Raw genomic sequence first — 22,880 nt, forward strand, 5'->3', positions numbered from 1 at the left:
TGCCAGACTGGGTAAAACACTGGAAGACATTAGTGTCCTATTTTGGTAGCACTGCATTGATGCATAATTCAACAGACCACCTGTACATTCAGCAGACCACAACAGACCACCTGTACATTCAACAGACCACCTGTACATTCAGCAGACCACAACAGACCACCTGTACATTCATCAGACCACAACAGACCACCTGTACATTCAGCAGACCACCTGTACATTCAGCAGACCACCTGTACATTCAACAGACCACCTGTACATTCAGCAGACCACCTGTACATTCAGCAGACCACCTGTACATTCAACAGACCACAACAGACCACCTGTACATTCAACAGACCACCTGTACATTCAAAAGACCACCTGTACATTCAACAGACCACAACAGACCACCTGTACACTCAACACAGTAACACACCAGTGCTGTATAGTAACACAGTAACACACCAGTGCTGTATAGTAACAGTAACACAGTAACATACCAGTGCTGTATAGTAACACAGTAACACACCAGTGCTGTGTAGTAACACAGTAACATACCAGTGCTGTGTAGTAACACAGTAACACACCAGTGCTGTATAGTAACACAGTAACACACCAGTGCTGTATAGTAACACAGTAACACACCAGTGCTGTATAGTAACACAGTAACACACCAGTGCTGTATAGTAACACAGTAACACACCCGTGCTGTATAGTAACACAGTAACACACCCGTGCTGTATAGTAACACAGTAACACACCAGTGCTGTATAGTAACACAGTAACACACCCGTGCTGTATAGTAACACAGTAACACACCAGTGCTGTATAGTAACACAGTAACACACCAGTGCTGTATAGTAACACAGTAACACACCAGTGCTGTATAGTAACACAGTAACACACCAGTGTTGTATAGTAACACAGTAACACACCAGTGCTGTATAGTAACACAGTAACACAGTAACACACCAGTGCTGTATAGTAACACAGTAGCACACCAGTGCTGTAGAGTAACACAGTAACACACCAGTGCTGTATAGTAACACAGTAACACACCAGTGCTGTATAGTAACACAGTAACACACCAGTGCTGTATAGTAACACAGTAACACACCAGTGCTGTAGAGTAACACAGTAACACACCAGTGCTGTATAGTAACACAGTAACACAGTAACATACCAGTGCTGTATAGTAACACAGTAACATACCAGTGCTGTATAGTAACAGTAACACAGTAACACACCAGTGCTGTATAGTAACACAGTAACACAGTAACATACCAGTGCTGTATAGTAACACAGTAACACAGTAACATACCAGTGCTGTATAGTAACACTAACACACCAGGGCTGTATAGTAACACAGTAACACACCAGTGCTGTATAGTAACACAGTAACACACCAGTGCTGTATAGTAACACAGTAACACACCAGTGCTGTATAGTAACACAGTAACACACCAGTGCTGTATAGTAACACAGTAACACACCAGTGCTGTATAGTAACACTAACACACCAGGGCTGTATAGTAACACAGTAACACACCAGTGCTGTAGAGTAACACAGTAACACACCAGTGCTGTATAGTAACAGTAACACAGTAACACACCAGTGCTGTATAGTAACAGTAACACAGTAACACACCAGTGCTGTATAGTAGCACAGTAACACACCAGTGCTGTATAGTAACACAGTAACACACCAGTGCTGTATAGTAACACAGTAACACACCAGTGCTGTATAGTAACACAGTAACACACCAGTGTTGTATAGTAACACAGTAACACACCAGTGCTGTATAGTAACACAGTAACACACCAGTGCTGTATAGTAACACAGTAACACACCAGTGCTGTATAGTAACACAGTAACACACCAGTGCTGTATAGTAACACAGTAACACACCAGTGCTGTATAGTAACAGTAACACAGTAACACACCAGTGCTGTATAGTAACACAGTAACACATCAGTGCTGTATAGTAACACAGTAACACACCAGTGCTGTATAGTAACACAGTAACACACCAGTGCTGTATAGTAGCACAGTAACACACCAGTGCTGTATAGTAACACAGTAACACACCAGTGCTGTATAGTAACACAGTAACACAGTAACACACCAGTGCTGTATAGTAACATAGTAACATACCAGTGTTGTATAGTAACACAGTAACACACCAGTGCTGTATAGTAACACAGTAACACAGTAACACACCAGTGCTGTGCGGTCAGAAACAGACCGCCACGAGTCTCACAGCCTCAGTTAGCAAACATCATTAACCACACATTAAACCACTTGTTACCAAGGGTGACCCAGTTCTGTTAGTGTTCTGAAGAAACGTGCGGATTACAGAAGTCTAATGTTAAAACGAGAGTAACCCCCCCAACCTCAAACCTCCGTCCCTCCAGTGCACAGGGGCACCGTATGAAACTTGACCTTCCTCTCCTGGGGAGAACAGCAGATGGGAGAGACAACAGACAATCAGTCACCCCTGGAACGGACCATGAAATGACAGCGTCCACGTTGGACACCGCAACACTGATGTCCCGACTACATTCTAGGGTCAACCCGGACTTCACTGTGCTGGCTATGATATTGTCCTTCCCTGTATGGTTCCAGACACTATGGTGGATGTGTAACCAGGCCAGTACAGCTCGGCCTGGCTCGGTTTGACCCTAGAGTGGGAATCGGGCATGACAGAATGTCAGTCACACTCCTCCTAGGGGTAAAACTGAGGCAGGTCAATAGAGACAGGTGAGGAATACTGAGGCAGGTCAATAGAGACAGGTGACAGGTGAGGAATACTGAGGCAGGTCAATAGAGACAGGTGACTGGTGGGGAATACTGAGGCAGGTCAATAGAGACAGGTGAGGAATACTGAGGCAGGTCAATAGAGACAGGTGAGGAATACTGAGGCAGGTCAATAGAGACAGGTGAGAGGTGAGGTCAATAGAGACAGGTGACAGGTGAGGAATACTGAGGCAGGTCAATAGAGACAGGTGAGGAATACTGAGGCAGGTCAATAGAGACAGGTGACAGGTGAGGAATACTGAGGCAGGTCAATAGAGACAGGTGACTGGTGGGGAATACTGAGGCAGGTCAATAGAGACAGGTGAGGAATACTGAGGCAGGTCAATAGAGACAGGTGAGGTCAATAGAGACAGGTGACAGGTGAGGAATACTGAGGCAGGTCAACAGAGACAGGTGAGGAATACTGAGGCAGGTCAATAGAGACAGGTGAGGAATACTGAGGCAGGTCAATAGAGACAGGTGACGAATACTGAGGCAGGTCAATAGAGACAGGTGACAGGTGAGGAATACTGAGGCAGGTCAATAGAGACAGGTGAATGGTGGGGAATACTGAGGAGGGTCAATAGAGACAGGTGAGGAATACTGAGGCAGGTCAATAGAGACAGGTGAGGAATACTGAGGCAGGTCAATAGAGACAGGTGACTGGTGGGGAATACTGAGGCAGGTCAATAGAGACAGGTGAGGAATACTGAGGCAGGTCAATAGAGACAGGTGACAGGTGAGGAATACTGAGGCAGGTCAATAGAGACAGGTGACTGGTGGGGAATACTGAGGCAGGTCAATAGAGACAGGTGACTGGTGGGGAATACTGAGGCAGGTCAATAGAGACAGGTGACAGGTGAGGAATACTGAGGCAGGTCAATAGAGACAGGTGACTGGTGGGGAATACTGAGGCAGGTCAATAGAGACAGGTGAGGAATACTGAGGCAGGTCAATAGAGACAGGTGAGGTCAATAGAGACAGGTGACAGGTGAGGAATACTGAGGCAGGTCAACAGAGACAGGTGAGGAATACTGAGGCAGGTCAATAGAGACAGGTGAGGAATACTGAGGCAGGTCAATAGAGACAGGTGACGAATACTGAGGCAGGTCAATAGAGACAGGTGAATGGTGGGGAATACTGAGGAGGGTCAATAGAGACAGGTGAGGAATACTGAGGCAGGTCAATAGAGACAGGTGAGGAATACTGAGGCAGGTCAATAGAGACAGGTGACTGGTGGGGAATACTGAGGCAGGTCAATAGAGACAGGTGAGGAATACTGAGGCAGGTCAATAGAGACAGGTGACAGGTGAGGAATACTGAGGCAGGTCAATAGAGACAGGTGACTGGTGGGGAATACTGAGGCAGGTCAATAGAGACAGGTGACTGGTGGGGAATACTGAGGCAGGTCAATAGAGACAGGTGAGGAATACTGAGGCAGCTCAATAGAGACAGGTGAGGAATACGGAGGCAGGTCAATAGAGACAGGTGACAGGTGAGGAATACTGAGGCAGGTCAATAGAGACAGGTGACAGGTGAGGAATACTGAGGCAGGTCAATAGAGACAGGTGACAGGTGAGGAATACTGAGGCAGGTCAATAGAGACAGGTGAGGAATACTGAGGCAGGTCAATAGAGACAGGTGAGGAATACTGAGGCAGGTCAATAGAGACAGGTGACTGGTGGGGAATACTGAGGCAGGTCAATAGAGACAGGTGAGGAATACTGAGGCAGGTCAATAGAGACAGGAGACAGGTGAGGAATACTGAGGCAGGTCAATAGAGACAGGTGACTGGTGGGGAATACTGAGGCAGGTCAATAGAGACAGGTGACTGGTGGGGAATACTGAGGCAGGTCAATAGAGACAGGTGACAGGTGAGGAATACTGAGGCAGGTCAATAGAGACAGGTGAATGGTGGGGAATACTGAGGCAGGTCAATAGAGACAGGTGACAGGTGAGGAATACTGAGGCAGGTCAATAGAGACAAGTGACAGGTGAGGAATACTGAGGCAGGTCAATAGAGACAGGTGAGGAATACTGAGGCAGGTCAATAGAGACAGGTGAGGAATACTGAGGCAGGTCAATAGAGACAGGTGACTGGTGGGGAATACTGAGGCAGGTCAATAGAGACAGGTGACTGGTGGGGAATACTGAGGCAGGTCAATAGAGACAGGTGAGGAATACTGAGGCAGGTCAATAGAGACAGGTGACAGGTGAGGAATACTGAGGCAGGTCAATAGAGACAGGTGACTGGTGGGGAATACTGAGGCAGGTCAATAGAGACAGGTGACTGGTGGGGAATACGGAGGCAGGTCAATAGAGACAGGTGACAGGTGAGGAATACTGAGGCAGGTCAATAGAGACAGGTGAGGAATACTGAGGCAGGTCAATAGAGACAGGTGAGGAATACGGAGGCAGGTCAATAGAGACAGGTGAGGAATACGGAGGCAGGTCAATAGAGACAGGTGAGGAATACTGAGGCAGGTCAATAGAGACAGGTGACAGGTGAGGAAAACTGAGGCAGGTCAATAGAGACAGGTGACTGGTGGGGAATACTGAGGCAGGTCAATAGAGACAGGTGACTGGTGGGGAATACTGAGGCAGGTCAATAGAGACAGGTGAGGAATACTGAGGCAGGTCAATAGAGACAGGTGAGGAATACTGAGGCAGGTCAATAGAGACAGGTGAGGAATACTGAGGCAGGTCAATAGAGACAGGTGAGGAATACTGAGGCAGGTCAATAGAGACAGGTGAGGAATACTGAGGCAGGTCAATAGAGACAGGTGAGGAATACTGAGGCAGGTCAATAGAGACAGGTGAGGAATACTGAGGCAGGTCAATAGAGACAGGTGAGGAATACTGAGGCAGGTCAATAGAGACAGGTGAGGAATACTGAGGCAGGTCAATAGAGACAGGTGAGGAATACTGAGGCAGGTCAATAGAGACAGGTGAGAAATACTGAGGCAGGTCAATAGAGACAGGTGAGAAATACTGAGGCAGCGCAATAGAGACAGGTGACAGGTGAGGAATACTGAGGCAGGTCAATAGAGACAGGTGACAGGTGAGGAATACTGAGGCAGGTCAATAGACAGGTGACAGGTGAGGAATACTGAGGCAGGTCAATAGAGACAGGTGAGGAATACTGAGGCAGGTCAATAGAGACAGGTGACTGGTGGGGAATACTGAGGCAGGTCAATAGAGACAGGTGACTGGTGGGGAATACTGAGGCAGGTCAATAGAGACAGGTGAGGAATACTGAGGCAGGTCAATAGAGACAGGTGACAGGTGAGGAATACTGAGGCAGGTCAATAGAGACAGGTGAGGAATACTGAGGCAGGTCAATAGAGACAGGTGACAGGTGAGGAATACTGAGGCAGGTCAATAGAGACAGGTGAGGAATACTGAGGCAGGTCAATAGAGACAGGTGAGGAATACTGAGGCAGGTCAATAGAGACAGGTGAGAAATACTGAGGCAGGTCAATAGAGACAGGTGACAGGTGAGGAATACTGAGGCAGGTCAATAGAGACAGGTGACTGGTGGGGAATACTGAGGCAGGTCAATAGAGACAGGTGACAGGTGAGGAATACTGAGGCAGGTCAATAGAGACAGGTGACTGGTGGGGAATACTGAGGCAGGTCAATAGAGACAGGTGAGGAATACTGAGGCAGGTCAATAGAGACAGGTGAGGAATACTGAGGCAGGTCAATAGAGACAGGTGAGGAATACTGAGGCAGGTCAATAGAGACAGGTGACTGGTGAGGAATACTGAGGCAGGTCAATAGAGACAGGTGACTGGTGAGGAATACTGAGGCAGGTCAATAGAGACAGGTGACTGGTGGGGAATACTGAGGCAGGTCAATAGAGACAGGTGACAGGTGAGGAATACTGAGGCAGGTCAATAGAGACAGGTGAGGAATACTGAGGCAGGTCAATAGAGACAGGTGAGGAATACTGAGGCAGGTCAATAGAGACAGGTGACAGGTGAGGAATACTGACGCAGGTCAATAGAGACAGGTGACTGGTGAGGAATACTGAGGCAGGTCAATAGAGACAGGTGAGGAATACTGAGGCAGGTCAATAGAGACAGGTGAGGAATACTGAGGCAGGTCAATAGAGACAGGTGAGGAATACTGAGGCAGGTCAATAGAGACAGGTGACAGGTGAGGAATACTGAGGCAGGTCAATAGAGACAGGTGAGGAATACTGAGGCAGGTCAATAGGGACAGGTGAGGAATACTGAGGCAGGTCAATAGAGACAGGTGACAGGTGAGGAATACTGAGGTAGGTCAATAGAGACAGGTGACAGGTGAGGAATACTGAGGCAGGTCAATAGAGACAGGTGAGGAATACTGAGGCAGGTCAATAGAGACAGGTGAGGAATACTGAGGCACGTCAATAGAGACAGGTGACAGGTGAGGAATACTGAGGTAGGTCAATAGAGACAGGTGACAGGTGAGGAATACTGAGGCAGGTCAATAGAGACAGGTGACAGGTGAGGAATACTGAGGCAGGTCAATAGAGACAGGTGAGGAATACTGAGGCAGGTCAATAGAGACAGGTGACAGGTGAGGAATACTGAGGTAGGTCAATAGAGACAGGTGACAGGTGAGGAATACTGAGGTAGGTCAATAGAGACAGGTGACTGGTGAGGAATACTGAGGCAGGTCAATAGAGACAGGTGACTGGTGAGGAATACTGAGGCAGGTCAATAGAGACAGGTGACTGGTGGGGAATACTGAGGCAGGTCAATAGAGACAGGTGACTGGTGGGGAATACTGAGGCAGGTCAATAGAGACAGGTGACTGGTGGGGAATACTGAGGCAGGTCAATAGAGACAGGTGAGGAATACTGAGGCAGGTCAATAGAGACAGGTGAGGAATACTGAGGCAGGTCAATAGAGACAGGTGAGGAATACTGAGGCAGGTCAATAGAGACAGGTGAGGAATACTGAGGCAGGTCAATAGAGACAGGTGACTGGTGAGGAATACTGAGGCAGGTCAATAGAGACAGGTGACTGGTGGGGAATACTGAGGCAGGTCAATAGAGACAGGTGACAGGTGAGGAATACTGAGGCAGGTCAATAGAGACAGGTGAGGAATACTGAGGCAGGTCAATAGAGACAGGTGACAGGTGAGGAATACTGCCGCAGGTCAATAGAGACAGGTGACTGGTGAAGAATACTGAGGCAGGTCAATAGAGACAGGTGAGGAATACTGAGGCAGGTCAATAGAGACAGGTGAGGAATACTGAGGCAGGTCAATAGAGACAGGTGAGGAATACTGAGGCAGGTCAATAGAGACAGGTGACAGGTGAGGAATACTGAGGCAGGTCAATAGAGACAGGTGAGGAATACTGAGGCAGGTCAATAGGGACAGGTGAGGAATACTGAGACAGGTCAATAGAGACAGGTGACAGGTGAGGAATACTGAGGTAGGTCAATAGAGACAGGTGACAGGTGAGGAATACTGAGGCAGGTCAATAGAGACAGGTGACAGGTGAGGAATACTGAGGCAGGTCAATAGAGACAGGTGAGGAATACTGAGGCAGGTCAATAGAGACAGGTGACAGGTGAGGAATACTGAGGTAGGTCAATAGAGACAGGTGACAGGTGAGGAATACTGAGGTAGGTCAATAGAGACAGGTGACTGGTGAGGAATACTGAGGCAGGTCAATAGAGACAGGTGACTGGTGAGGAATACTGAGGCAGGTCAATAGAGACAGGTGAGGAATACTGAGGCAGGTCAATAGAGACAGGTGAGGAATACTGAGGCAGGTCAATAGAGACAGGTGAGGAATACTGAGGCAGGTCAATAGAGACAGGTGACAGGTGAGGAATACTGAGGCAGGTCAATAGAGACAGGTGAGGAATACTGAGGCAGGTCAATAGAGACAGGTGACAGGTGAGGTCAATAGAGACAGGTGACAGGTGAGGAATACTGAGGCAGGTCAATAGAGACAGGTGAGGAATACTGAGGCAGGTCAATAGAGACAGGTGAGGAATACTGAGGCAGGTCAATAGAGACAGGTGAATGGTGGGGAATACTGAGGCAGGTGAGGAATACTGAGGCAGGTCAATAGAGACAGGTGAGGAATACTGAGGCAGGTCAATAGAGACAGGTGAGGAATACTGAGGCAGGTCAATAGAGACAGGTGAGGAATACTGAGGCAGGTCAATAGAGACAGGTGACTGGTGGGGAATACTGAGGCAGGTCAATAGAGACAGGTGAGGAATACTGAGGCAGGTCAATAGAGACAGGTGACAGGTGAGGAATACTGAGGCAGGTCAATAGAGACAGGTGACTGGTGGGGAATACTGAGGCAGGTCAATAGAGACAGGTGACTGGTGGGGAATACTGAGGCAGGTCAATAGAGACAGGTGAGGAATACTGAGGCAGGTCAATAGAGACAGGTGAGGAATATGGAGGCAGGTCAATAGAGACAGGTGACAGGTGAGGAATACTGAGGCAGGTCAATAGAGACAGGTGACAGGTGAGGAATACTGAGGCAGGTCAATAGAGACAGGTGAGGAATACTGAGGCAGGTCAATAGAGACAGGTGAGGAATACTGAGGCAGGTCAATAGAGACAGGTGACTGGTGGGGAATACTGAGGCAGGTCAATAGAGACAGGTGAGGAATACTGAGGCAGGTCAATAGAGACAGGAGACAGGTGAGGAATACTGAGGCAGGTCAATTGAGACAGGTGACTGGTGGGGAATACTGAGGCAGGTCAATAGAGACAGGTGACTGGTGGGGAATACTGAGGCAGGTCAATAGAGACAGGTGACAGGTGAGGAATACTGAGGCAGGTCAATAGAGACAGGTGAATGGTGGGGAATACTGAGGCAGGTCAAGAGACAGGTGACAGGTGAGGAATACTGAGGCAGGTCAATAGAGACAGGTGACAGGTGAGGAATACTGAGGCAGGTCAATAGAGACAGGTGAGGAATACTGAGGCAGGTCAATAGAGACAGGTGAGGAATACTGAGGCAGGTCAATAGAGACAGGTGAGGAATACGGAGGCAGGTCAATAGAGACAGGTGACTGGTGGGGAATACTGAGGCAGGTCAATAGAGACAGGTGACTGGTGGGGAATACTGAGGCAGGTCAATAGAGACAGGTGAGGAATACGGAGGCAGGTCAATAGAGACAGGTGACAGGTGAGGAATACTGAGGCAGGTCAATAGAGACAGGTGAGGAATACTGAGGCAGGTCAATAGAGACAGGTGAGGAATACGGAGGCAGGTCAATAGAGACAGGTGAGGAATACTGAGGCAGGTCAATAGAGACAGGTGACAGGTGAGGAATACTGAGGCAGGTCAATAGAGACAGGTGACTGGTGGGGAATACTGAGGCAGGTCAATAGAGACAGGTGAGGAATACTGAGGCAGGTCAATAGAGACAGGTGAGGAATACTGAGGCAGGTCAATAGAGACAGGTGAGGAATACTGAGGCAGGTCAATAGAGACAGGTGAGGAATACTGAGGCAGGTCAATAGAGACAGGTGACTGGTGGGGAATACTGAGGCAGGTCAATAGAGACAGGTGAGAAATACTGAGGCAGGTCAATAGAGACAGGTGAGGAATACTGAGGCAGGTCAATAGAGACAGGTGAGGAATACTGAGGCAGGTCAATAGAGACAGGTGACAGGTGAGGAATACTGAGGCAGGTCAATAGAGACAGGTGAGGAATACTGAGGCAGGTCAATAGAGACAGGTGAGGAATACTGAGGCAGGTCAATAGAGACAGGTGACTGGTGGGGAATACTGAGGCAGGTCAATAGAGACAGGTGACTGGTGGGGAATACTGAGGCAGGTCAATAGAGACAGGTGACAGGTGAGGAATACTGAGGCAGGTCAATAGAGACAGGTGACAGGTGAGGAATACTGAGGCAGGTCAATAGAGACATGTGACAGGTGAGGAAAACTGAGGCAGGTCAATAGACAGGTGACAGGTGAGGAATACTGAGGCAGGTCAATAGAGACAGGTGAGGAATACTGAGGCAGGTCAATAGAGACAGGTGACTGGTGGGGAATACTGAGGCAGGTCAATAGAGACAGGTGACTGGTGGGGAATACTGAGGCAGGTCAATAGAGACAGGTGAGGAATACTGAGGCAGTTCGATAGAGACAGGTGAGGAATACTGAGGCAGGTCAATAGAGACAGGTGAGGAATACTGAGGCAGGTCAATAGAGACAGGTGACAGGTGAGGAATACTGAGGCAGGTCAATAGAGACAGGTGAGGAATACTGAGGCAGGTCAATAGAGACAGGTGACTGGTGGGGAATACTGAGGCAGGTCAATAGAGACAGGTGACAGGTGAGGAATACTGAGGCAGGTCAATAGAGACAGGTGAATGGTGGGGAATACTGAGGCAGGTCAAGAGACAGGTGACAGGTGAGGAATACTGAGGCAGGTCAATAGAGACAGGTGAATGGTGGGGAATACTGAGGCAGGTCAATAGAGACAGGTGACAGGTGAGGAATACAGAGGCAGGTCAATAGAGACAGGTGAGGAATACTGAGGCAGGTCAATAGAGACAGGTGACTGGTGGGGAATACTGAGACAGGTCAATAGAGACAGGTGAGGAATACTGAGGCAGGTCAATAGAGACAGGTGACTGGTGGGGAATACTGAGGCAGGTCAATAGAGACAGGTGACTGGTGGGGAATACTGAGGCAGGTCAATAGAGACAGGTGACTGGTGGGGAATACTGAGGCAGGTCAATAGAGACAGGTGAGGAATACTGAGGCAGGTCAATAGAGACAGGTGACTGGTGGGGAATACTGAGGCAGGTCAATAGAGACAGGTGAGGAATACTGAGGCAGGTCAATAGAGACAGGTGACAGGTGAGGAATACTGAGGCAGGTCAATAGAGACAGGTGACTGGTGGGGAATACTGAGGCAGGTCAATAGAGACAGGTGACTGGTGGGGAATACTGAGGCAGGTCAATAGAGACAGGTGACAGGTGAGGAATACTGAGGCAGGTCAATAGAGACAGGTGAATGGTGGGGAATACTGAGGCAGGTCAATAGAGACAGGTGACAGGTGAGGAATACAGAGGCAGGTCAATAGAGACAGGTGAGGAATACTGAGGCAGGTCAATAGAGACAGGTGACTGGTGGGGAATACTGAGACAGGTCAATAGAGACAGGTGAGGAATACTGAGGCAGGTCAATAGAGACAGGTGACTGGTGGGGAATACTGAGGCAGGTCAATAGAGACAGGTGACTGGTGGGGAATACTGAGGCAGGTCAATAGAGACAGGTGACTGGTGGGGAATACTGAGGCAGGTCAATAGAGACAGGTGAGGAATACTGAGGCAGGTCAATAGAGACAGGTGACAGGTGAGGAATACTGAGGCAGGTCAATAGAGACAGGTGAGGAATACTGAGGCAGGTCAATAGAGACAGGTGAGGAATACTGAGGCAGGTCAATAGAGACAGGTGAGAAATACTGAGGCAGGTCAATAGAGACAGGTGACAGGTGAGGAATACTGAGGCAGGTCAATAGAGACAGGTGAGGAATACTGAGACAGGTGAGGAATACTGAGGCAGGTCAATAGAGACAGGTGAGGAATACTGAGGCAGGTCAATAGAGACAGGTGAGGAATACTGAGGCAGGTCAATAGAGACAGGTGAGGAATACTGAGGCAGGTCAATAGAGACAGGTGACTGGTGAGGAATACTGAGGCAGGTCAATAGAGACAGGTGACTGGTGGGGAATACTGAGGCAGGTCAATAGAGACAGGTGACAGGTGAGGAATACTGAGGCAGGTCAATAGAGACAGGTGACAGGTGAGGAATACTGAGGCAGGTCAATAGAGACAGGTGAGGAATACTGAGGCAGGTCAATAGAGACAGGTGAGGAATACTGAGGCAGGTCAATAGAGACAGGTGAGGAATACTGAGGCAGGTCAATAGAGACAGGTGAGGAATACTGAGGCAGGTCAATAGAGACAGGTGACAGGTGAGGAATACTGAGGCAGGTCAATAGAGACAGGTGGGGAATACTGAGGCAGGTCAATAGAGACAGGTGAGGAATACTGAGGCAGGTCAATAGAGACAGGTGACAGGTGAGGAATACTGAGGCAGGTCAATAGAGACAGGTGACAGGTGAGGAATACTGAGGCAGGTCAATAGAGACAGGTGAGGAATACTGAGGCAGGTCAATAGAGACAGGTGACAGGTGAGGAATACTGAGGTAGGTCAATAGAGACAGGTGACTGGTGAGGAATACTGAGGCAGGTCAATAGAGACAGGTGACTGGTGAGGAATACTGAGGCAGGTCAATAGAGACAGGTGAGGAATACTGAGGCAGGTCAATAGAGACAGGTGAGGAATACTGAGGCAGGTCAATAGAGACAGGTGAGGAATACTGAGGCAGGTCAATAGAGACAGGTGAAAGGTGAGGAATACTGAGGCAGGTCAATAGAGACAGGTGACAGGTGAGGAATACTGAGGCAGGTCAATAGAGACAGGTGACTGGTGAGGAATACTGAGGCAGGTCAATAGAGACAGGTGACAGGGTAAGGTGAGGGTGTCAGTACAGGCGGTACCTCATCCTGGGTGCCTCTCTTCCAGGCCTCGGAGAAGATGGAGCTGACCTGGCTCTGAGAGCGGCTGTGGCCTGACAGGTTGTTCTCTGACACAGCAACACCACTATCACTACTGCAGTGGGTCGACTGGGACTCTGTAGGGAGAGAGAGGAGGGAGAGAGGGAGAGAGAGGAGGGAGGGAGAGGAGGGAGGGAGGGAGAGAGAGGAGGGAGGGAGGGAGAAAGAGAGAGAAAGAGATTGAAGAGGGGGGAGGGAGCGAGATGAGAGCGAGTAGAAAGATGAGAGCGAGTAGAAAGCAAGGGTGGAGAGAGGAGTGTTATGGCAAGAACCAATATTATTATTTATTCTTTAAATATTTTTTCCCCCAATTTCATGATTACAATCTAGTCTCATCGCTGCAACTCCCCAACGGGCTGGGGAGAGGCGAAGGTCTCATCGCTGCAACTCCCCAACGGGCTGGGGAGAGGCGAAGGTCTCATCGCTGCAACTCCCCAACGGGCCGGGGAGAGGCGAAGGTCTCATCGCTGCAACTCCCCAACGGCCTGGGGAGAGGCGAAGGTCTCATCGCTGCAACTCCCCAACGGGCTGGGGAGAGGCGAAGGTCTCATCGCTGCAACTCCAACGGGCTGGGGAGAGGCTTAGGTATCATCGCTGCAACTCCAACGGGCTGGGGAGAGGCTTAGGTATCATCGCTGCAACAACCCAACGGGCTGGGGAGAGGCTTAGGTATCATCGCTGCAACTCCCCAACGGGCTGGGGAGAGGCTTAGGTATCATCGCTGCAACTCCAACGGGCTGGGGAGAGGCTTAGGTATCATCGCTGCAACAACCCAACGGGCTGGGGAGAGGTGAAGGTCTCATCGCTGCAACTCCCCAACGGGCTGGGGAGAGGCTTAGGTATCATCGCTGCAACTCCCCAACGGGCTGGGGAGAGGCTTAGGTATCATCGCTGCAACAACCCAACGGGCTGGGGAGAGGCTTAGGTATCATCGCTGCAACAACCCAACGGGCTGGGGAGATGCTTAGGTATCATCGCTGCAACTCCCCAACGGGCTGGGGAGAGGCTTAGGTATCATCGCTGCAACTCCCCAACGGGCTGGGGAGAGGCTTAGGTATCATCGCTGCAACTCCCCAACGGGCTGGGGAGAGGCGAAGGTCTCATCGCTGCAACTCCCCAACGGGCTGGGGAGAGGTGAAGGTCTCATCGCTGCAACTCCCCAACGGGCTGGGGAGAGGCTTAGGTATCATCGCTGCAACAACCCAACGGGCTGGGGAGAGGCTTAGGTATCATCGCTGCAACAACCCAACGGGCTGGGGAGAGGCTTAGGTATCATCGCTGCAACTCCCCAACGGGCTGGGGAGAGGCTTAGGTATCATCGCTGCAACTCCCCAACGGGCTGGGGAGAGGCGAAGGTCTCATCGCTGCAACTCCCCAACGGGCTGGGGAGAGGCGATGGTCTCATCGCTGCAACAACCCAACGGGCTGGGGAGAGGTGAAGGTCGAGTCATGAGTCCTCTGAAACATGACCTGCTAAAGCCGCACCAATGTGTCAGAGGAAACACCGTTCAACTGACCGACAAGGTCAGCCTGCAGGCGCCTGGGACCGCCACAAGGAGTCGCTAGACCACCCCGCGGTCGGTAATGACACAGCCTGGGATTGAACCTCAGGCTGTAGTGACGCTGCAACACTGCAATGCAGTGCCTTAGGCCGCTGCGCCACTCGGGAGGCCCCGCAACTACAAATCTTATAAATACTATACTGTGGCTAAGAACGTGGGTAACTGCTGCAGCGTTGGGGACTAATCCATTTCAAATCTGTCATTACAGGAAGTAAACTGAAATTCCTGGAATTGTACTTCCTGAAATGACTGAATTGAAATAAAAATAGACCCTGCTATGCTGTAGCTGAGTGTGTGTTGTGTTGTAGGTGTGTGTCTGTCCACCACCACTCACCAGGCAGACTGGAGGAGCTGGATCCAGACTTGATAGAGGAGCTAGAGAGAGAAGACCAGTCGTAGGCTGCCTCAGTCCTCTTCATAGCCTCCTGGTAGTTCACATACAGGGTCTTCCCATACTGGAGACACAGAGATCAACAGACATCAGGGTGTATTCATTAGTCAGTCAACAGACATCAGGGTGTATTCATTAGTCAGTCAACAGACAGGGGTGCATTCATTTGTCGGTTTGCAACGTAGCAAAATGGTTTGCATCGGAAACTGTTTACACCAAGCGCAAAACGTTCTGCAACGAAAACTAGAGTATCTATTTAACAAATTCAGATGGGTCCCTCCCTGGTTTGTTCCGTTTGGTTGATCGTGAATACAGCCCAGCTTTCTCAAATGTTCCCACAGCTTTCAGTCACAGCCAAATACATCAAGTTTGGCCATTGAGGTATTCTGTCCAAGATGTTCTGTGAGTACCCAGACTATGGCTCTGCTTTCCTCGACTCTCTCTCTCTCTCGTTACGTTGTTGCTGAGGAAACATAACGTTACCTTGGCGATGCGTATCCCATTGATCCACTGGTGTAGGGTTCTGACATCATCACAACACAGGTACTTGATGTACTGGGATTTCTTCTGGATCTGAGGATGCTGAACAGACAGACAGTAGGACATGTTAATGACAGCATAGATACAGAACATGTAACGACGACGCGCCACAACGATAACATGTTGGATTTGTGTCTTTAATCTCTCATGGGACAGATTCTGCTAACCAAATTAAGGTTTTAGTTCTGGGTTAACTGAGATCTGGTTTCTCGATAGCGATGGACCTTAGGCTTACGAGTTTTTTTTTAACGATGGCACATTTCCTACAACGGATAAAAGATGTAACATGCGTTTCCCCAAACAACACGCAGAGGGAATGGTCGCTAAGTGCGTTGTTGGAGCATGTGGCGATGCAGATCCCACCGAAAGAAAGGGAGCTCTGCTCTTGGACCAGAGCTCCATTAAAATATTTTGTTAACATTATAATTATTTCACAACACTGACGACGGATCGGCTCCTAGAGAGATATTACCACCGACTGCTGCAAATGTTGAGGCGGCTTATTCTAACGCTTACTCAATAAACAATTCACAGATTTGGAACATCATGAAATATGTTGAGACAAATTACAGACAGTAGTCTACAAGCCAGCAGCATACCACCCTGCATACCACTGCTGTCTTGCTTCTGAAGCTAAGCAGGGTTGGTCCTGGTCAGCAACATACCACTGCTGGCTTGCTTCTGAAGCTAAGCAGGGTTGGTCCTGGTCAGCAACATACCACTGCTGGCTTGCTTCTGAAGCTAAGCAGGGTTGGTCCTGGTCAGCAACATACCACCCTGCATACCACTGCTGGCTTGCTTCTGAAACTAAGCAGGGTTGGTCCTGGTCAGCAGCATACCACTGCTGGCTTGCTTCTGAAACTAAGCAGGGTTGGTCCTGGTCAGCAGCATACCACTGCTGGCTTGCTTCTGAAGCTAAGGAGGGTTGGTCCTGGCCAGTTCCTGGATGGGAGACCAGATGCTGCTGGAAGTGGTGTTGGAGGGCCAGTAGGAGGCACTCTTTCCTCTGGTCTAAAAAATATATATATCCCAGTGCAGTGATTGGGGACACTGCCCTGTGTAGGGTGCTGTGTTTCAGATGGGATAATCTAAACACGTGTCTTGACTCTCTGAGGTCTTTAAAAGATCCCATGGCACTTATCGTAAGAGTAGGGGGTTAACCCCGGTGTCCTGACTCTCTGTGGTTGCTGAAAGAACCCATGGCACTTATCGTAAGAGTAGGGGTGTTAACCCCGGTGTCCTGACTCTCTGTGGTCACTAAAGAACCCATGGCTCTTATCGTAAGAGAAGGGGTGTTAACCCCGGTGTCCTGGCTCTCTGTGGTCATTAAAGGTCCCATGGCACTTATTGTAAGAGTAGGGGTGTTAACCCCGGTGTCCTGACTCTCTGTGGTTGCTGAAAGAACCCATGGCTCTTATCATAAGAGTAGGGGTGTTAACCCCGGTGTCCTGGCTCTCTGTGGTCATTAAAAGTCCCATGGCACTTATTGTAAGAGAAGGGGTGTTAACCCCGATGTCCTGGCTAAATTCTCAAACCATCACGGTCACCTAATCATCCCCAGCTTGGCTTATTTCTCTCCCAAATAACTATTCCCAGGTCGTTGCTGTGAATGTCAACTAACCTGGTAACATAAAAGTAATATAACTGAATTATATTTTTTATGAAGTCATCCCGGTTTCCTTTTGATGTTTTTACACCCCACTTGTTTGTATCAACTGAAAAGACGTTGGCAAGTTTAGTCAACATTGTTCTGAGGTTATTGCGGTCACAGAGTCTGATAAATCATTTGATTCTACGTTTAGTCAACATTGTTCTGAGGTTATTGTGGTCACAGAGTCTGATAAATCATCTGATTCTACATTTAGTCAACATTGTTCTGAGGTTATTGCGGTCACAGAGTCTGATAAATCATCTGATTCTACGTTTAGTCAACATTGTTCTGAGGTTATTGTGGTCACAGAGTCTGATAAATCATCTGATTCTACGTTTAGTCAACATTGTTCTGAGGTTATTGTGGTCACAGAGTCTGATAAATCATCTGATTCTACGTTTAGTCAACATTGTTCTGAGGTTATTGTGGTCACAGAGTCTGATAAATCATCTGATTCTACGTTTAGTCAACATTGTTCTGAGGTTATTGTGGTCACAGAGTCTGATAAATCATCTGATTCTACGTTTAGTCAACATTGTTCTGAGGTTATTGTGGTCACAGAGTCTGAAATCATCTGATTCTACGTTTAGTCAACATTGTTCTGAGGTTATTGTGGTCACAGAGTCTGATAAATCATCTGATTCTACGTTTAGTCAACATTGTTCTGAGGTTATTGCGATCACAGAGTCTGATAAATCATCTGATTCTATGTTTAGTCAACATTGTTCTGAGGTTATTGCGGTCACAGAGTCTGATAAATCATCTGATTCTACGTTTAGTCAACATTGTTCTGAGGTTATTGTGGTCACAGAGTCTGATAAATCATCTGATTCTACGTTTAGTCAACATTGTTCTGAGGTTATTGTGGTCACAGAGTCTGATAAATCATCTGATTCTACGTTTAGTCAACATTGTTCTGAGGTTATTGTGGTCACAGAGTCTGATAAATCATCTGATTCTACATTTAGTCAACATTGTTCTGAGGTTATTGCGGTCACAGAGTCTGATAAATCATCTGATTCTACGTTTAGCTGAGATCTTCTGTGTATAAATTGACACTGGAGGGCAAAAAAAAACATCTAACGACGCACTTCTACAAGTGGTCTGAGGCAGGTGTTAGATTAGGAGCGTTTTCAAGAGCAACGTTAATGACGGTGGTTTTAGGAAACAGCTCGGAGACTTAACGATGCTCTATCGAAGGGTCGAGGGTGGGTCGAAGGTCATTTACTCATTTCATTTACAATGCTATTAGGAGAAAAGCAAAAAATGACCTCAGCCAACATGACCTTGGCTGCTGAAGGTTCATTCACCTCAGTCAATATTCATATTAACAGTCACCTCAATATTTTGGTAACAGAAATAGCTATACAGGAATGACAGAGTCCATCCATCTTGGCTCCTGGACCCAGTCCATGCATGTTAAGGCTGCATTCCTACCATTGAGACAATGATTTATCAATGACCCAAGCCCTGCTCAGATAATCCCTACCATTGAGACAATGATTTATCAATGACCCAAGCCCTGTTCAGATAATCCCTACCATTGAGACAATGACTTATCAATGGCCCAAGCCCTGCTCAGATAATCCCTACCATTGAGACAATGACTTATCAATGACCCAAGCCCTGCTCAGATAATCCCTACCATTGAGACAATGACTTATCAATGACCCAAGCCCTGCTCAGATAATCCCTACCATTGAGACAATGACTTATCAATGACCCAAGCCCTGCTCAGATAATCCCTACCATTGAGACAATGACTTATCAATGACCCAAGCCCTGCTCAGATAATTCCTACCATTGAGACAATGACTTATCAATGACCCAAGCCCTGCTCAGATAATCCCTACCATTGAGACAATGACTTATCAATGACCCAAGCCCTGCTCAGATAATCCCTACCATTGAGACAATGACTTATCAATGACCCAAGCCCTGCTCAGATAATCCCTACCATTGAGACAATGACTTATCAATGACCCAAGCCCTGCTCAGATAATCCCTACCATTGAGACAATGACTTATCAATGACCCAAGCCCTGCTCAGATAATCCCTACCATTGAGACAATGACTTATCAATGGCCCAAGCCCTGCTCAGATAATCCCTACCATTGAGACAATGACTTATCAATGACCCAAGCCCTGCTCAGATAATCCCTACCATTGAGACAATGACTTATCAATGACCCAAGCCCTGCTCAGATAATCCCTACCATTGAGACAATGACTTATCAATGACCCAAGCCCTGCTCAGATAATCCCTACCATTGAGACAATGATTTATCAATGACCCAAGCCCTGCTCAGATAATCCCTACCATTGAGACAATGACTTATCAATGACCCAAGCCCTGTTCAGATAATCCCTACCATTGAGACAATGACTTATCAATGACCCAAGCCCTGCTCAGATAATCCCTACCATTGAGACAATGACTTATCAAGCCCTGCTCAGATAATCCCTACCATTGAGACAATGACTTATCAAGCCCTGCTCAGATAATCCCTACCATTGAGACAATGACTTATCAAGCCCTGCTCAGATAATCCCTACCATTGAGACAATGACTTATCAAGCCCTGCTCAGATAATCCCTACCATTGAGACAATGACTTATCAAGCCCTGCTCAGATAATCCCTACCATTGAGACAATGACTTATCAAGCCCTGCTCAGATAATCCCTACCATTGAGACAATGACTTATCAATGACCCAAGCCCTGCTCAGATAATCCCTACCATTGAGACAATGACTTATCAATGACCCAAGCCCTGCTCAGATAATCCCTACCATTGAGACAATGACTTATCAATGACCCAAGCCCTGCTCAGATAATCCCTACCATTGAGACAATGACTTATCAAGCCCTGCTCAGATAATCCCTACCATTGAGACAATGACTTATCAAGCCCTGCTCAGATAATCCCTACCATTGAGACAATGACTTATCAAGCCCTGCTCAGATAATCCCTACCATTGAGACAATGACTTATCAAGCCCTGCTCAGATAATCCCTACCATTGAGACAATGACTTATCAAGCCCTGCTCAGATAATCCCTACCATTGAGACAATGACTTATCAAGCCCTGCTCAGATAATCCCTACCATTGAGACAATGACTTATCAATGACCCAAGCCCTGCTCAGATAATCCCTACCATTGAGACAATGACTTATCAATGACCCAAGCCCTGCTCAGATAATCCCTACCATTGAGACAATGACTTATCAATGACCCAAGCCCTGCTCAGATAATCCCTACCATTGAGACAATGACTTATCAAGCCCTGCTCAGATAATCCCTACCATTGAGACAATGACTTATCAAGCCCTGCTCAGATAATCCCTACCATTGAGACAATGACTTATCAAGCCCTGCTCAGATAATCCCTACCATTGAGACAATGACTTATCAAGCCCTGCTCAGATAATCCCTACCATTGAAGCCCTGACCTTCAGATTTTGACAAAAGTACACATCCAGATAAAGAAATCTCTCTTAATAGGAGTTAAATATCTTATTTAAATTGGCCCTATATATATAAATATATATATATATATATATTCTTTTTTAATTAGAAAAGATTACCTAGGTTTGGACCTTCGTGCCCTGATGGATAAATTGGGCTAAAAGCCCAGAGATGACCCAAGCCCTGCTCAATGCAGAGATGATTCAGTAGGTTTATACACTGTGCCACTAGATGGCAGTGTGACGCTGTATAAGCTCCTCTGAAAGGCAGACTAGGTAGAGATCCAACCAGTTGACGATCTGTCATTCAGGGCAGGTGGGGCTCTGCCTGTTTTGCATGTTATTTTGGCATTAAAACGTGTCACATATCAGTTTGTAAATAATGTAAATCATTGAGTCAATAATAAAGCCGCATACAAACATCTTATTGGTCTCTTTTTTTGTTTTCTTGAGTAAGGCAGCTCCAAAACTCAGGTGTTTCAGTCTAGCTCAGTGCTTTCTGTGGTGGTGGGGCAGCTCCAAAACTCAGGTGTTTCAGTCTAGCTCAGTGCTTTCTGTGGTGGTGGGGCAGCTCCAAAACTCAGGTGTTTCAGTCTAGCTCAGTGCTTTCTGTGGTGGTGGGGCAGCTCCAAAACTCAGGTGTTTCAGTCTAGCTCAGTGCTTTCTGTGGTGGTGGGGCAGCTCCAAAACTCAGGTGTTTCAGTCTAGCTCAGTGCTTTCTGTGGTGGTGGGGCAGCTCCAAAACTCAGGTGTTTCAGTCTAGCTCAGTGCTTTCTGTGGTGGTGGGGCAGCTCCAAAACTCAGGTGTTTCAGTCTAGCTCAGTGCTTTCTGTGGTGGTGGGGCAGCTCCAAAACTCAGGTGTTTCAGTCTAGCTCAGTGCTTTCTGTGGTGGTGGGGCAGCTCCAAAACTCAGGTGTTTCAGTCTAGCTCAGTGCTTTCTGTGGTGGTGGGGCAGCTCCAAAACTCAGGCGTTTCAGTCTAGCTCAGTGCTTTCTGTGGTGGTGGGGAAAGCCAGCAGAAAATACAGTGTGTTGCGCCGTGATTGGCTCAGTGTTCTGTCACTCATGGGGACTTTATGTCACTGCCAAGTATAAGAGGAGAGCCCATCGGGTGCTGCCATAGATTTACATTAGAAGTGCCCATCCAAGAAGACTCAAGGTCATTGGCCACAGATAAAATGTCAAATCACGTTATATGTACAGTAGCTTTGATTGGACTGATCATGTCAACATCATATGTTCACAATCTTAGTTAGCAGTCATCATCATCAATCAAGTCGACAATCTAGTTGCAAATCCTTTTTAATCGTTGTCATATGAAGAGAAATAATGAAGAGAAATTATAGATAAAACGTATCGGTGCTCATCGGCCATTGGACATAAACATTACACAACAAATTGGAAATCGCAAATTCAACGATGAGGGGTTTGGAAGGAATCAGTGCCAGCGGCTGTGTGGTCCGAAATCTGGGATTAAGTGTCTCTTTTCCAAGTTTAAAATGATAAACATTCAACATTGGCTGTCAATGAAGCATGATTTGTGCTGCACTCAAAACAACTGTTAACTCTGACCTATGAAAACTTGACTTCAGTGAGTTCAAGACAACTGGGAACTCTGGGAACTTTCTAAGACTATGAAAATACGTTGTGAACGGTCGTTCAACTCGGCAGATGGCGCCGATGCAGATGGCGCCGATGCAGATGGCAGCATCACAACTAGCTCTTAGAAAACTTTGCAGTATTTTTTATTTTTTTTTACATTATTAGCTCAGGAAATGCTTTATGTCATTAGCCGGGAAGAACTATTGGATATTAGAGCGTCGGAAACTCACCAGAACTACCAGCATTACGACCAGGAATACGACTTCCCCGGA

The 22,880-nt window shown here is 47.7% G+C and overlaps 1 protein-coding gene across 2 annotated transcripts in view; it reads right to left on the bottom strand.

The window, feature by feature from the left end:
* LOC109877725 (ras-associated and pleckstrin homology domains-containing protein 1-like) overlaps positions 1-22,880 on the bottom strand; it is a 173,586-nt gene that overhangs the window by 9,093 nt on the left and 141,613 nt on the right. The window contains exons 14-17 of one of the 2 annotated variants that reach the window (XM_031801764.1): positions 15,828-15,926; positions 15,288-15,408; positions 13,335-13,468; positions 2,374-2,431 (exon numbers count right to left, since the gene is read on the bottom strand). In XM_031801764.1, the coding sequence (XP_031657624.1) occupies positions 2,375-2,431; positions 13,335-13,468; positions 15,288-15,408; positions 15,828-15,926 (411 nt within the window). In that variant the 3' untranslated portion in view covers position 2,374. The remainder of the gene's footprint in view (positions 1-2,373; positions 2,432-13,334; positions 13,469-15,287; positions 15,409-15,827; positions 15,927-22,880) is intronic. The other variant, XM_031801757.1, reaches the window with a different exon arrangement.

Source organism: Oncorhynchus kisutch, linkage group LG2, assembly GCF_002021735.2.
Source record: "Oncorhynchus kisutch isolate 150728-3 linkage group LG2, Okis_V2, whole genome shotgun sequence".
In the NCBI taxonomy this organism is placed as follows: Eukaryota; Metazoa; Chordata; class Actinopteri; order Salmoniformes; family Salmonidae; genus Oncorhynchus; species Oncorhynchus kisutch.